At 38.4% G+C, this 16,070-nt stretch overlaps 1 protein-coding gene across 1 annotated transcript in view; it reads right to left on the bottom strand.

Annotated features, from left to right (window-relative positions):
• Positions 1 to 10,099: 10,099 nt before the first annotated feature.
• The window catches only part of SBK2 (SH3 domain binding kinase family member 2), a 10,719-nt gene continuing 4,748 nt past the window's right edge, over positions 10,100 to 16,070 (bottom strand). The window contains exons 2-3 of the mRNA XM_029283637.1: positions 12,486 to 12,688; positions 10,100 to 10,669 (exon numbers count right to left, since the gene is read on the bottom strand). Of these exons, the coding sequence (XP_029139470.1) occupies positions 10,109 to 10,669; positions 12,486 to 12,688 (764 nt within the window). The 3' untranslated portion in view covers positions 10,100 to 10,108. The remainder of the gene's footprint in view (positions 10,670 to 12,485; positions 12,689 to 16,070) is intronic.

Below are 16,070 nucleotides of genomic sequence, written 5' to 3'. Positions count from 1 at the left end.
CTGTGTAAATCCAGTCACTTAATTGGTAAACTACAGTTACAGGCTTAGCATTATTGGTAAACTGGTTTAAAATAAGCCATTGCTAAAATATTGTTTTGCACAATGTATCAACCAAGATTAGATTGTCTATTGCTTTTTATCAAACTCCAAAAACTAGTTTTCTAAGAGCCTGGAGAATTTTGGTCATTAATTTTGAGAAGTCTTCAGTACTTCTTAAAATGAATATTTCTAGAGTCCTACATTGGAACCAATCAGGAATTCAGCTAGGGTGACTAAATACAAAATAATGTATTTCTTCATCCCGTTAAATTGTGCAAAAGAGGGATTAAGAACAGTCAGGACTATAGCTGTGAATATAAGATAGATACCCCACTCCTTGTTATGTATTTTGTATCTGAAAAAAATGGGAGGATTTTGATCTGTTGCACCTGCATCTTAGCTTTTCTGCAGAAGAGAGAGTTTCACTATGTGTGATTTTTTTTCATACAAGTTTAATTTGGCAACCTTCCCTAATGTTATCCACCTGGTCAACCGTGAATGGTATTGAAAAAGTTAAGCAAGGTTGATCCTGGTTAGTATTAGGGTGGGAAACAAGGGAAATCTAGATCTGGTTAAAAAGTATCACTGAAGAAGCCAGGACAATCACTTGTTTAAAAAAAAAACATCCCATGGATATACAGGTGTCCTCAACTTAGGACCATTTGTTTTAACAATAATTCAGAGGTATGATGGGACTGAAAAAAGTGATTATGACCTGTCTTCAAAATTACATCATACCACCCCTGTGGTCACATCATTTGCTTAATGACCACTTCTTTGGGCACTTTATTTTTTATTGATTCTTATGCATTTTGACCACCCCATTTTCAACCACAATAAGGTACAATTCATTTAAGTATGATCTCTTGGAATGCAGTCAGCTGTAACCTTCAAAAGTAAATCATGTAACAATTATCAGAAGTAGAATGGCTCAGAAAAATAAAAGATCCCACTAATTTTGCAGATTAACAAAACCAAACATTTCTTTTTCAGCATTTATGTTTTCTGATTATTTCATGAAGTGGTAAAATTTTGAAAAAAATACCTATGTGTTTATGAGATACGTATCAATTTTTACTGTGTCATCATCTTGGATCAAAATAAGCAGCACATTAGGTAACATCTAAGAGAAATCTAGACAGGTTTCCAACTGTGCACTTAACATTACGCAGGGTATAAGGTGGTTGTATCAAATACTGCCTGTGACATCAATGGACTTTGCTTTAGAAGCCCAAAAAAACGGAATGCCAGCTGATAAGTTTCACTGTTCCCTTAAACTACCGTATGTGACATTAAGGAAGTCATTAGTTTTCCTACTAGAAAAAAATGTTTCATAGCAGCTCGTGCAGGTGTCATTAGAGACCATCAAGATTTACCTCAGTAACTAAAAGACAGTGTTGAGTTTTGCTTTTTTTTTTTTTCAAAAGCCACCTTAGACTGAAATATCTATGAACATTTTATTACCAATTCATTATTAATGCAACAGAGGTCATGGGATAGTCATAATCAAGAGACGTAACTGTTGCCCATAGATAAAGATCAGTTTGCATGTGCTGTTTAAAGTGTGAACAGAATCAGTGTGATAGGGGTAGAGATTGTATGGGACATCACTAGGGAAATTCAAAACTGCTGAAAGGATTTAGAAATTAAAAAATATCCTGCCAGTGGCAAATAACTTCCAACATCATTGCTAAGAAAGTTGCCTGAATGTTTCCATAAAATTAACATGTGTGAACCTCTGTTCAAAGAAGATTTTATCTCTCTGCTTTGTATTTTAAATACTTCTTTCTCTTGTAAGATGGAATGTATGGAAAAAAAGACTGCATTACCTCTATTTGTTTTAGGTTTTTCAATCAGTTATGGGTCATTCTGGAAGACATATTTTGCAATGGTATTTGAACCAAAAATGCTGACTTAATGGGAACATGACAACACAGACACTGTGCAAAATATAACAACTTGTCTATAGTAAAGGCTCAATCTTCTTGAGATTCTACAAACAGATGCTTCTCAAACCAGAATCTAATTGTCATAATAGTGTTGAAGGAAACAGCTTTACATTTTTGGATCAGGAAAGTGGGAACTTAAGGAAGGAACCTGGAACAAATTTCTGTCTCAGTTGGATGTGCAGATACCTATTGGTATTTCATATTCCTGTTGTGTCTGTCTGTCTGTCTGTCTTTTGCTGAGATATGCACAGACTAGTGTTTCTCAGCCCTGGCAACTTTAAGTCATGTGGACTTCAAATCCCAGAATTCCCCAGCCAGTGATGCTTAAAAAAATCATCCTATTAAATCATCTTATTAAAATTATTATTCTTTACCTTAAAGTTGCTAAGGCTGAGAAACATTAGTGTAGACTGTATAGAATCATGGATATCAGAATTCTAATACTTTTTATTTTAATTTTGCACCAGACTTTGAGAATTATCATGCTGAATGACCATGTATAATAAGGGTAAAACATTTTTTTAAAAAGGCTGTTTCTATATACTATCTTCTTGATACTTCACCCTATTATTTCTTTATTCCATCCTCAAGAGGAACACATTCCTGGTCCTCCCCTCCCCCTTAGCAGCCACTTGATGCCTCTCTGGGGATGTTACAAGATCCACCCTGCTGCATTAGCCGAAGTGTTGCCCTTTCACGGATACAGGCATAAGGCCAGTAGCCTTCCCACTGTGCAGGCAGCATGGCTGCGAACAGGGCAGCATATTTACAAACACCTTTTTTCTGCTTTGCAGCTCCAGCAGCTGCTACAATGCCAGGATGACAAGAGTGACAAGATCCCTTTCCAAAGCCTTGACATCTTTCTCAGAGCATTTTCCATTCTCTCTCCCCTTCTTTGGTGAATGGATATCAACAGGCTGTCCTGTATCATTCTCCCAGGGGAAATGCAAATATCAGGAAGTGCTACAAATGGATCCTTTCCTGAGCAAGGCAAAGTCTCTTTACAGAGCCAAGGGTCGTGACTTTGTTTTTTGCTTCCTAACCAGCAAAAACATGCCCTAGCAAATCTTTTTTATGACCTTTCATTGTGACACTGCTTTTATCTCATCCCTAACCCAAAGCAAAGGTAGCTTGATGTTATCTAACTGTTGCAATTTCAAAAGCAGTTCCCTAATATTGTTTTTGCTGGAGATACAATCTGATTAGTTTGTTGATGGGTTGATTATGTGGTATCAAGTCCTTTTCAACTCATACTGACCACAAAGATATATTTTCTACATAACAATCTATTTCTAACTTAGGCTTTCAAGACTTCCAGTTGTGTACTCAACATGGTGCAGTTGAGGTTGGAGGCTGAAATTTGCCCAATTCTTGTACATTTTTTGTGTGCTGCAGGCACTCTGTGGAGATTCTCAGTCATAGTTGTCTCAAAAGTGATTTTTTTTCAAAGGGCAGCTGAACTGTTTTTGGGGGGTTTTTTGTTTTGCATTTTTTCCCTTTTTTGTTCTTGTTTTTTTGTAGGTATTCTGTTTTCCTCTAGTTCCTAATCATTGCCTGACAGCCACATTAGAAGGATCAAATGAAGAAATCATCTCATAGGAAAACTAAAACTGCTTCTATTAACACTGACTATTGTAGCAGAATCTTGCAAGTTGAATTGTGCTGTATCTGTCCTCTTATAGTTCATTGAATCAGGGAGGTGTCTGTCAGAACAACTTCCAAGTGTTATCTCATTTCAGCCTCCTTTGCCAAGGTAATGCTTCTTGCACAGTTTCATCAAGATCATCTTTCTTACCCTCTACATCAGGGATCCCCAACCCCCTGGCCCGTGGACCGACACTGGTCTGCAGCACACCAGAAACTGGTCCACGTAACCAAGTGAAGCCCCATCCGCAGCATGCAGGCAGCACACAAAACAGCCTCCAGTCCATGGAAAAACCTTTCTCCACATAACCAATCCCTGGTGCCCAAAAGGTTGTGGGCCGCTACTCTACATAACACTTCATCAACTTCTTGTGGAACAGTCTGAGAAAACCTGAACTAAAGGATTAGCTGAGAATCAAATAAATAGGGAGATACAATAAAAGTCTTGTTTAACAAAAAGAACCTTAAAAGTAGAATACAGCAGAGAGTCATACAGTAGAGCAGAGGTGTCATACTGCTGGCCCATGGGCCGGATACATCATAGCAAAACCACACCCCTCCATTGCCAGCAATGGCAAAAAAGTCACAATATATCGTGACATATCATGTGACTTTGTGAATTTGACACCTCTGCAATAGAATATTAATCTGTCTCCAGTTGTTTGTATTACCTTCCGGGTAATAGGAAGGAAATGTTGATGCAACAAATGTTACTTTGATTTCTAGCTTTGTAGGACATCTTGATAAACTTAATCCTTCTTTTATGAGATGCTAACTGTGTGTTAGTAAAATGGGATTACCAATTCACATAGAACTCCAAGATATAGGTTGCTTAAATTATTAAAAATATTTCAGGGGATAATTTCTAACTTTAAAAAAAATCTAGGAGTAACTTTTTTTAGTGTTTGTGGGGAAAAGAGCAATCAATTTTGTTTCTAAACTACTTTATCCACATTTCTCACTAAGGAATGATAACCTGTATGTACAGTTAGGTGGCAGACCTCAACTGACACTGACTGACCTCAATAGATGAAGCAGATCCAGACATTATAGGGACTTGAACAGGCATCATTAGGAGATCTCAAGGTTGTGTACTTGATAGGGAGACTGAAATAAATATCTTGGAAAAACATGTCTGATAAATCACTTCTGTATTATTGTTAAGAAAACTACATGGAGGTGTCTGTAATATTACTAGGAATTGTACTGAAGGGGACTTTACATTAATAAATCTTGCACTCAGAAACAGTTCTTCCTATCTGGATGTGGTATAAGCTGCCCTAAAGCTTGGGGGTAATGCTGGATATTGATGTGGAAGTGCCTGAGAATGCTTGGAAGAACAAGCAGTAGGGCAAAAATAACTGTCATCAGAGGCAATAATCTACTCTATATGAGACAGTGGAAAAAGGTAGAAAACACTCTAAACCCAACAGAAAACACATTGTCTCCTGGATTTTAGCTCCTTGATGTCAGGCATTTGGTTCTTGCCAGCTAAGGGTACTGAATCCTCCTTGATGTCAGGCATTTGGTTCTTGCCAGCTAAGGGTACCTTGAATCTTGACAACATGCCTAGATTGCATTTCATTGTGTAATCTATTTAATTCATCTTTTGGGGAATTCATAGCAAAGCAAGAAGAGTAGCAATAAATGTGTATTGAAAGAATGTTATTTGAAGGACAGAGTCTCCCCCATTATATCCACCTGGCCCACCAGGATGGCAAGGCCAGGTATGTTGCAGGTCCCATCTATTAGATATGTACAACTGGTGAAACCCAAATAAAGGGCCTACTTGCTAGTGACTCCTCCATGGATCATCAGTACTCCAGAGGTATGATTTGCTCCATGGATCATCAGTACTCCAGAGGTATGATTTGCCCACTTTATTGCTTTTCCAAAAGGCTCCGAATACGTGGTTTTGTCAGCAGGCCTGGGGGCCCTGGATTGAGATGGAGCAGTCAAGTGGTTGATCAGATTGTGTACTTGCTGCCATTGGGGATGGGTGGGTCAAGGCGGTTTTTTAATAATATTTTATTAATTTTCTCATTTTACAATTATGTATTTAAAAAGCAATGTGATGACTGCATTAATCAATAGTTCAATAGCATACATAAGTCTTTAGTATAAATCTCAAGTTATAACATCAGATATTTCCTCTCTTTTTCCCTTAATATCTACTATCTCATATTAGGCAAATATAGTTCTTATTATTACCAACTAAATAAAAACATCTTTTGTTACATTTATCAATAATTTTTAGCTTATACATATCTTGAATTGTGTTTGCATTCGATCCTTATATACAATCAATGCCCTGTCATTGCTTTTTTCTCTCCAAGCTTTAATTTCCCATCAATATTCAAATTAACATTTGTTATTTATGATTCCCAAGTATTTTATATTTGGGTGACCAAAGTTTCTCTTATCTCAACTTCTTCCTTTTTCCCTTTTCATAACAAAGTCTAATATTCTAAATATACATCTTATTTATTTGAATATAGTCTTGTTCTGTTTTCTAAAAGTTATCTATTTTCCACCATATTAAACCATCTAATTAATAATACAGTATCCCCTCTAATAAGTCAAAACCATTACATGTATTGACTGGGTTAACAAATAAATCAGTAATAACATAATTTTTTTAGTTTAGGTCTAATTTTTAGAAGCTCAAATACTCCCTCTCTTTTTCTGGTAATATCTGTTATCTCATATTGGGCAAATAGAATTCTTATTTTCAACTAAGTAAAAAAAATTCTTGTTACATTTATCAATACTTTTTATCCTATACATAAACTTTAATTTCCCCTCCATATTCAAAAAAAGGGGGGGAAACACTGTTATTTATGATTTCCAAAGATTTTAGGTGACTAAAGTTTCCCTTATCCCAACTTCTCCCTTTTTCCCTTTTCATACCAAAGTCTAATAGTCTTGTTACACATCTTACCTATTCAATTATAATGTTACTTTATTTTCTAAAAGTTATGTATTTTCCACCATATTCAACCCTCTAGTTAGTAATATAATATCAAAGCCATTATTTTCTTCAGCCTTACTCTGGCTTTCTTCCTTTGCCACTAACCTTCCATGTCAGTGCCTTTGAATCATCAAATAGTTCTCCCTCTATTATTATATATATTATTTGGAATAAGAAAGACCATTTGGTTGCAGGTTTTTTTGGAAGAACTAGCCCATTTGCATTCATTAGATCGCCTCCCTATTACTCCAATTTCCCATAATTGTCCTGATAGGTTTATCTTCCATTCAATCTGTTCTTCTTCCTTTTCCTCAAATTTCTTCTGATTTTTGTAAAAAGTCTTTTTCAGTTTCAGTATTCACTCCCTTTTCTGATTTTTCCGTTGGCTCGGTCTGTTGGTCAGTTGGTTTCCTCTGTCTTGGTGTTTAGTTGTTCCAATTTTCCTGTTATTTTCTGCACTCTTAGTTCTTTGGTTGTAGTCAAAATCTGGGTTTGTATATTTAAGCTGTCATCTTGTTCCTTTATGTTCTTTTTATTTTGTCACAAGCTGAAAGAATGGTTTCGTGTATTGATTTCAACATGGAAAGGATTTTTTCTTGATTTTCATCCATATTCTCTTGTTAGTATATTAAGGTGAAGACTTTAGAATCAAACGTTAAAAATAATTTTTTGTCTTTTGTAGCTGGGTATGGGACATCTATTTCACGTGTTATAGGTGGTCTTTATAGTAGAAATGGTTTGTCAAGTAAGAGTTTATAGTCCAAGGTATTCTATCATCTCGTATAATAACATATACTTCTCATGTAAAGAAATAGGAAAGCAATTCCCCAAGTATAGCTCTGAAAGTCAGTAAAAGTTTACATTCATAGTTCAAACAGGCCAGATATGCCATCCAGAAGTTCCTTCTTTGCAGCTGGGTTTTTCACTGATGGTAACTGTCAAGGTCAGAGAAGTTTTTTTTAGAGTCTGGGCTTCAAGCCAAGTCTCTTTTAGGCAATAACAAATTGTAATCCCATACTTCGTCACAAAATGTCACTGATGCCATTTAAAGCTTTTTAAGTCCAAAATTTGTATGGTAGTTTTTCAAGTCTTACTTCTTTTTTTAGATAAAAAACAAATGTCTCCCATGAAAGAAGGAACACTTTTAGTCCCCAGGTTTCAAAAGAATATACATCCAATTAGATTAAAATTGTTCTTATAGTTGCTCTGTTTCCCCTGGGTAGTTAGTTGCTCTTTTCTTAGAAGGTGGGGTAGAAATTCCCTTCCCTCTCTCCTCACAGGGGGGAAAATACTTTGGGCATCTTTTACCGGAAAAAAATACTTAAAATCTTAAGGATCAGATCTCACCCAGTTTCATCCGCATTGCTTTAAAGGTGCTTGGTGGTGATTTTGACTTCAGCTGTCAGCAGCTTAGTGACGGGACATATTGGTATGGCCGGTCTTTCCCCCGCCGGTTTGGAGGGCTTCTCCGGATGAAATGGAAGGGCCGCCGCCCTCCTGCGATCAAACGGGTCCCCTCCTTGCTTGTCGCCCTTATAGGGTGACTTTTGACCCTTTCCAGGGTCCCCAGCAGAACGAATTCGGATGTGAAAGACATCTTCCTGCGCCTGCAGCACAGCAATGGTTTTCATATTATGGTTTTATGTTGTAAGCTGCCCGGAATCACCTGTGTGAGGTGGGCTGCCATATAAACTATGTTTGTTTAATAAACACAAAAGAATGAATGAATGAACGAACGAATGAATGAATGAATGAATGAATGGTGTTATACTTTCATAATGCAGATAGGAAAGATGACAGGAACAATGGAGGAGCCTGTAGAAAGAGAGGTTTCTCCGTGACTGTCCAGTGAGAACAGATGAGATCTTACAATGCCTTAGAGTTCAAAGACACTAATTAAAAAAGAAAGATAATTTATCTCTGTCCCTCACTGTCATGATATATGTACAACTGAACTGCAAAAAAATTAACATTTCCATTTTTTAATCAAATTACTAAAAACATTTATTAACACCTCTAGTTTATCTGTAATGCAACCATTCTCAATCTCTAGAAATATTAGGCCATAGCATCATAATTCTTAATCATCTTGGCTCAGGATTAGCTAATCTAGAAAATGCCAATCTAGGAAAAGCTATCTTGTGCTTCTTCTGAAAAAAAAGCATGGTTTGTTTGAGAAAAACAATGTGCAATCACACACACACACACACACACACACACATATATACAAACACACAAATAATTATACAAATGGGTTCTCCACTGTTGTGCCCACATGGCTGGTAAATCCAAATTGACTGGGTTTATATAAACAAGTCTATTCAAGATTAAGTTTTGAAGTCACCTACATTGAACACATTGCATTAAATCATTGTGGCAAGATTTATCTGAGCCATAATTCCCATTTATAGGCAAAGGATCCCAGGAAACAGGACAATTAACTAAAATGAATGAGATCACAATCGTTATTTTAGTTAGCTAGTCAGTTCATATAACTGTAAAAATACCATTTTGGGAAAAAAATATTTAAAAAGAGCCAGTTTCAACTAGCGTGTTTACAAGCATGGCAACTGTAAAACACTGAACTGAACTCGGGGAATTGAAATCCATCCATCTTAAATTTGCCAAGATAGAGAAACCTTTATCTAGCAGTATGGCACAAAGTTAAAACCAGGACACTGTGAGTTGTAGTTCTACCTTAGGCATGAAAGCTGGCTGCATGACTTTAGACAATCACTCTCTCAGTCCAACTTACCTCACAGGGTTGTTGTTTTGGGGAAAATAGGAGAAGGAAAGAGTATTAAATATGTTTACTGCACTTTTTCTCACTCCTGGCCTGAAACTTAGTCATACATATTTTGGTAATTGTGCTAAAGAAGGTTTTCTAATACAAAAGAGAATCCATATGTAGCCCTGGATTTGCAGGTTGTTCATCTCTGCCATTAAAAAAACCTCCTGTTATTGGATCCATAGCAAATTAAGCCAAAACCAAGCAAGTATGACTACAATGTGTGAAACCAGTAATTGACTAGGTTCACATATAATGCTAAGCCATAGGTTTTTAAGCATGGCTTCTTATCTAAACTATAAACAATGGTTAACAAACCACAATGGCACAATGACAGCCTAAGCTGAAACTCAGATAAACTGCATTCTGGCTTACTAGAATATATTCACATATATGAACCAAACTCGTTTATATATAATTAGGATTACCAGCAAGGTATGAAGTAGCATTTTGATAAATGATATATTTTCATAATTTAAATTCCAACTTACTAATGCAAAAATATTTACCTTTATGTTTTATAATCATCTTCAACATGATCACATGCATTGATTTAGACTCTTCCCAATAAAATCAAACCATTCAACAGGTATATGTGGAGGACTGTTGTTAATTACCCAATGTATAGCATTTCTTTTCTTTTGCAAATACATAATAATGAGGGGGGGACTTCTGCCTCCCTCCCTCCACCCCCATTTCACTCAGATAAATTTCAGCTCAGATGCCAGTTTTAGCAGCCACATCTGCTCGCCATGGCCGATCCAGGTAGCTGAGTACTTGGCGGATGGGGCCACGATTAGTAGGCTCCAGGGCTAAAAGATTTTGTAACATAGCAATGCAATCTTGAGACAGTGGACGCCAGTGAAATGGCAGATCTTCATCTGAACCTGATTCTTGCCATATCACAAAGTCATCAAAAAAGGAATCCTCTGGCAGAGTCTTTTCCCAAGGAAAGTAGCCAGTGAGCAGGCAGAAGATCAGCACCCCGAGAGCCCAGGCATCAAGGCTGGCATCGATGGGTAAGCCTGGGGTGCCAGTGGTGCCACGGCTCAGCTCAGGTGCAGTGTAAGGGATGACCCCAGTCACAAGCTGCAGCAGAGTGCCTTGAGGTCGGGTCAATCCAAAATCTGTCAGTTTGATGCAGTGGCAGTGACGGTCAAAAAGCAGGATATTTTCTGGTTTAACATCTCGATACACCAGGCCCCGACTGTGTATAAAGTCCAATGCGCTCACTAGTTGCTTGGCGCAGAGCTTGGCTGCCTTCTCAGGAATGCCTGCCTAGATGGATAACAGAAGAACATTTTTTTAATCCATTAGTTCTTCTCAATGGTCTATAACAGTGTTTCTCGACCTTTTGCAACTTAAAGGTTTAAACTCCCAGAATTCCCCAGCCAGCCAGAATTCTGAGAGTTGAAAACACCTTAAAGTTGCCAAGGTTGAGAAACACAGGTCTGTAATAGTTAAAATTCAAGCCTTTTTCTATTCTTCAACTCGGGTCCCATCTCAACCACAATTAAAATTGGACTTATTCTCGGCATCACATGATTCTGTTGAAAAAAGCTTTCAAAACTCTTGATCGTTATGATCGTTCATCATCATGAATGGTCAAAGTTCAAAATTTCAAAAATTTTGAAAGGTCAAAATTCCTCATCTCATACTTTGTGCTTGACCCATAGTTTATAACACATTCTATATTGATTTGTTGATTTATTTTAAGTATGCTATGATCGCAGCAATACATACATATCTTAAAATAAAACCGAATAACAAAGTTGGAAGGGATTTCTAGTCCAACCTCCTGCTCAGGCAGGAAATCCTATACCATTTCAGACAAATGATTGTCCAGTCTTTTCTTAAAAACTTATAGTGTTGGAGCATCCACAATTTCTGGAGGCAGGTTGTTCCACTGATTAATTGTTCTAACTGTCAGGAAATTTCTATTCTACCGTGTTTTGCCAAAAATAAGACCAGGTCTTATATATATTTTTTTGGACCAAAAGACCCATTAGGGCTTATTTTCGGAGGATGTCTTATTTTGTGGCTACCTGCCCACTCCATCCCACCATCTGGTTCCTTGTGGCTGCAATGGGGCAGGAGGCCATGTGGTAAGCTGGTGTCACTGCCATGAGTTGAGGTGAGGCCCCCACAGCTAAACCACTCCCCGCTCGGTGACCTCTCCTCACCTGTTCATTGACCCAGCTGCCTACCCGCCTCTTCCCTTTCACTCCCCTCCCGAGCTGGGCTGCCATGCTATGGAGGATGGGTAGGGAAGGCTCAGTCACCATACCTGGTCACCTCCACTGTTTCGGAGCCACGGAGTGACTGCAAAAGGCCCTCACTACCACTGTGCATCAGCCGCATCCACCACTGGAGGGCTTTCTTCGTTGCCCACCAGCCTCGCTTCATCCTGCCCTGCCCTTAGATCACCTGTCTGGCAGCCACTGCCTCCTCCACCACCTGCCACTTGTGCTGCAGCACTGCAGCACACTGCCTGTATTGTATGGTTTCAATGGTGGCAGCTCTGGAGGCCCACATAGCCACAGGAGAGTTGGTGGCTGGAGTCAGGGCAGCACAGTCTTCCGAGCGCCGCCACCATCAGCCCTAGTATAACTCTCCCGTGGCTATATGGGCAGAGCTGTGAAGGAGGGCCAGGGGTCCGAAACTGTCAGTCCAGAGGCAATGTAGGGAGCCTACCACTGGCGGAGGAGGCAGTGGCTGCTACCAGGCAGGGGATCTTCTACCCCTCTGTTAATGCAGCCTAGGACTGCATTGACTTTTTAGGCAGCTGCAATGCACTGCTGGCTCATATTTAAGTGATGTCCACTAGGACTCCAAGATCCCTTTCACAGTTACTACTATTGACTCAGGTATCATCCATATACACACCCCTGTGTATTTGGTTTTTCTTGCCTAAATGTAGAACTTTATTTTTTGTCACTATTGAATTTAATTTTGTTAAATAGTGCCCAATGTTCAAGTCATTATTATCATTAAAATCTAAAATTAACAAATTGTAGATGTTAAAATATACAGTAAATCTAAAATCTAATAATAATACTATTTTTTTAACCTTGAAATATAAAAATATGCTTACCTTGGGCTTGATAATGGAGATAAGGTCTCGATGAAAGGCTGCTTCATAGAGAAAACCATAATGCTGGCTGGACTCTATAGCAATGCCAAACATACCAATGATGGCAGGATGTGCAGAAAGTGAGAGTGCCACACAGTATTCATATAAGAAATTCTGGAGCTTGGTGCTAGATTTAGGTAGTAGCTTGAGAGCCATGGGGGTCCCTGAGAGAAGTTGGAAGAGGCAGAAATATGGATAAGACATCAAGATCCTCATTTTACAATAATCAGAAGTTTTTTCTGCCTTTTGGTCATTGTGCAATTTCAGGCATTGATTCCAGCAGTGCTTTCGGTATGCAAAGTATCTTATGCAAAGTCACCAAAATTTTGGGTCATTATGACAGATAATCCTCAACTTACAACCATAACTGAACCTGCAATTATAGTCACAAGTTGTCATGGTCATAAGTCAAGCCATCACATGACCAGTTTGAAGATACGACTGTTAAGTGGAAATATAATTGTTAAATGAATTCACTTTCCTAATGAGTGTTTTTGCCAGAAATCAGAAATAAATGCCAGAGACTGGCAAAAACATATTGTAAATCAGAGCCATGTGATCACAAGACACTGCAAACAGCTATAAAGGGGAGCCTATTGCCAAGTACCCAAAATGTGATCACATCACCATTGGGGTTTGTGTGGGGGTAGGGGCTGCTGAAAGAAGTTAGTATATATTAAATGATTGCAGTTAAATGCTAAGAATAACACTATGTGCTACAAATAACATAAGAAAAACAGATTTGTTTTCACACTCATGTAACGAGAACCTGTTGCTTAACAATTTCTTTCCTCTTTCTGTAATTTTGTTATTTCTTCATTTTTTCATCAATATGCTAAACATAATTTTTATTTTTATATATATTTAAATGCACAGTAGAGTTGTCCATTTTTATTGTTGTGTCACCTCATGTATATATATTATGTTAATCTCTCCCGGACTTTTTTTTTTTTTTTTAAATATGCCTGAAATGTATATGTTGATCAAATCCCTGTGACAAGCAGGAAACAGGTATCCAGTTGAATTCTTGCCTAATGTACCCCAGAGCTGGAGAGCCTGCAATATAGCATCCTGTACAAATTCTTGCAAATATGATTTTATACACTATATTAAGTATTTTGTTTGTTTTTGAATAAATAATTTAATTTTTTGTTCCTTCTCAATTTTTTTTAATTCAAATTGAAAGACTCTAGAATCAAATTCTTTTCCAGTTCAGGAAAAAAAACCTGTAAAGTCAGTATTTAAATTTCTACTAAACCACATCTGCAGTAGAATGAGACTAGGCAAGAGGAATTCCCCTTCACATTTTTGAAGAACTCTTGTGTTGAGAGACAAGGGCTAGAATAAAACTCTGTTCACAGAATAGATATTATGTATATAGGTACAGATGTACTGTTGAAGCCCAAATCTGGCTCGTCTAAAGCAAACAAATAACTTTGAAGATACAACGTAATTTTATTGGCATGCTTATAAGCAATCATATACTGTATACCAGATACTCAGCGAAGCTTTGATACTTTACTGAGTGGCCATGAGCAACAATAAAAACAGAGCTTATATTATGTATTATATATTAGTGCCCATTATCTACAGTGTGATGTTGAACTATTTTAGATAAACCCATATGGGTGACTTACTTACTTACTTATTTATTTGTATCCCACATTTATTTTTACAAATAGCTCTAGACAGCAAACATGTTCAACATCCTACCTCCTCCTATTTTCCCTACCACAACAATCCTATCAGGTGAGTTGAGCTGAGAGAGAGTATCTGGCCCAAAATTACCCAGCTATCTTTCATGGCTAAAGCAGGACTAGAATTCATGGACTCACACTTTTTAACCTGGTGCCTTAACCATTAGAATAGAATATAGCTGGAAGGGACCTTGGAGGTCTTCTAGTCCAGCCCCCCGCTCAAGCAGGAGAACCTATACCAGTGATGGCGAACCTTTTAGAGACCGAGTGCCCAAACTGCAACCCAAAACCCACTTATGCATTGTTGGGTGCCAGGTGGGTGTGGCCCATTGGGTGAGCGTGGCTGCAGTGGTAACGGCAGACTGGGTGGGACTAAAATGTTCAATCAATCAATTCCAACTTTGCAAGATCTTTTTTTTCCCGCGAGAAGTTGAAATTGGCTGATTGATTGAACCTTTTTTTTTGCACACGGCTGCGGAGGCCTAAAGCAAAAAGGTTTTCTAAAACCCAGCTGAAGGCCTAGGACTGGGGCGACGTGCACGTGCCCACAGAGAGGGCTCTGAGTGCCGCCTCTGGCACCCATGCCATAGGTTTCCCACCACTGACCTATACCATCTCAGACAAGTGACTATCCAGTCTCTTCTTAAAACCTCCAGTGATGGAGCACCCTTGATTTCTGAAGGCAAGCTGTTCCACTGGTTAATTGTCCTCACTGTTAGGAAGTTTCTCCTTAATTCCAGGTTGTTTCTCTCTCTGGTCAGTTTCCAACCATTGTTTCTTGTTCTGTCCTCTGATCCTTTGGAGAATAATTTGGCCCCTCTTCTTTGTAGCAGCCCCTCAAATACTGGAATACTGTTCTTTTCTTTAGATTAGCCAGAACCAAGTCCTACAGTCATATTTTTTCATATCCAGGCCTTTGAATCATCTTAGCTGCTCTTCTCTGATTTTTTTCCAGACTCTCAACATCTTTTTTGTGATATGGTGACCAAAATTGGCTGCAGTATTCCACGTGTGGTTTCATTAGGGTTTTATAAAGCGGTACTAATACTTCGCATGATCTTGATTCTATGCTTCTGTTTATATAACCCAGGGCTGTATTAGCTTTTTTGGCTGCTGCTGCACACTGCTGGCTCATATTCAAGTGATCGGCCACTAGGACTCCAAGGTCCCTCTCAGTTACTAGACCAAAGTGACTCTGTCTTTTTCTACTAGGTCAGCATGGCAGCTGTACTCTCTCAGTTAATAGAAACAATTAGGTTTACTTAGCCACAGGTTCCCAACTAAGCCTCTCCCTATTGCCATTTGGAGTCAATTCAGCTTGCTATGAATATTTTCTTATAAGGGCACTTTAAGCACCATATGTATTGGCGGCAGGGGGAAAACATTCCTTGGGTTTAGTAGTGAATGCACTTTACATTTGTACACAGGGGGAATAACTTTTACTCTAACCATAGCAACCAGTTGCATCATTATTTAATTTTAATTTAAAAACTTGGCTCAAATAAGTGACAGCTCAAAAATTACTGGGTATTTATTTATTTATTTATTATTCCAATTTATATCCCGCCCTTCTCCCGAAGGACTCAGGGCGGCTCACAACATTATTAAAACAAAGAAAGACCCACACACCCCACCGAATAAAACCAAATAAAAACCAAAATTTTTGTGTTGTGATAATTAAAATTTCTAAAAAACCCAGTTTAAAAATCCTCCCTAGGCCAGGCCCGCTTGTTGGAAAAGCCATGTCTTGAGGGCGCGGCGGAAAGTAAGGAGATCCGGAATAATCCGGATCTCGGGGGGTAGTTCGTTCCAGAGGGCAGGGGCACCCACAGAGAAGGCCCTCCCCCTG

This window comes from Protobothrops mucrosquamatus, unplaced genomic scaffold (genome assembly GCF_001527695.2).
Source record: "Protobothrops mucrosquamatus isolate PMUCROS unplaced genomic scaffold, P.Mucros_1.0 scaffold160, whole genome shotgun sequence".
NCBI lineage: Eukaryota > Metazoa > Chordata > Lepidosauria > Squamata > Viperidae > Protobothrops > Protobothrops mucrosquamatus.
This window is presented reverse-complemented; position numbering and strand designations above follow the sequence as displayed.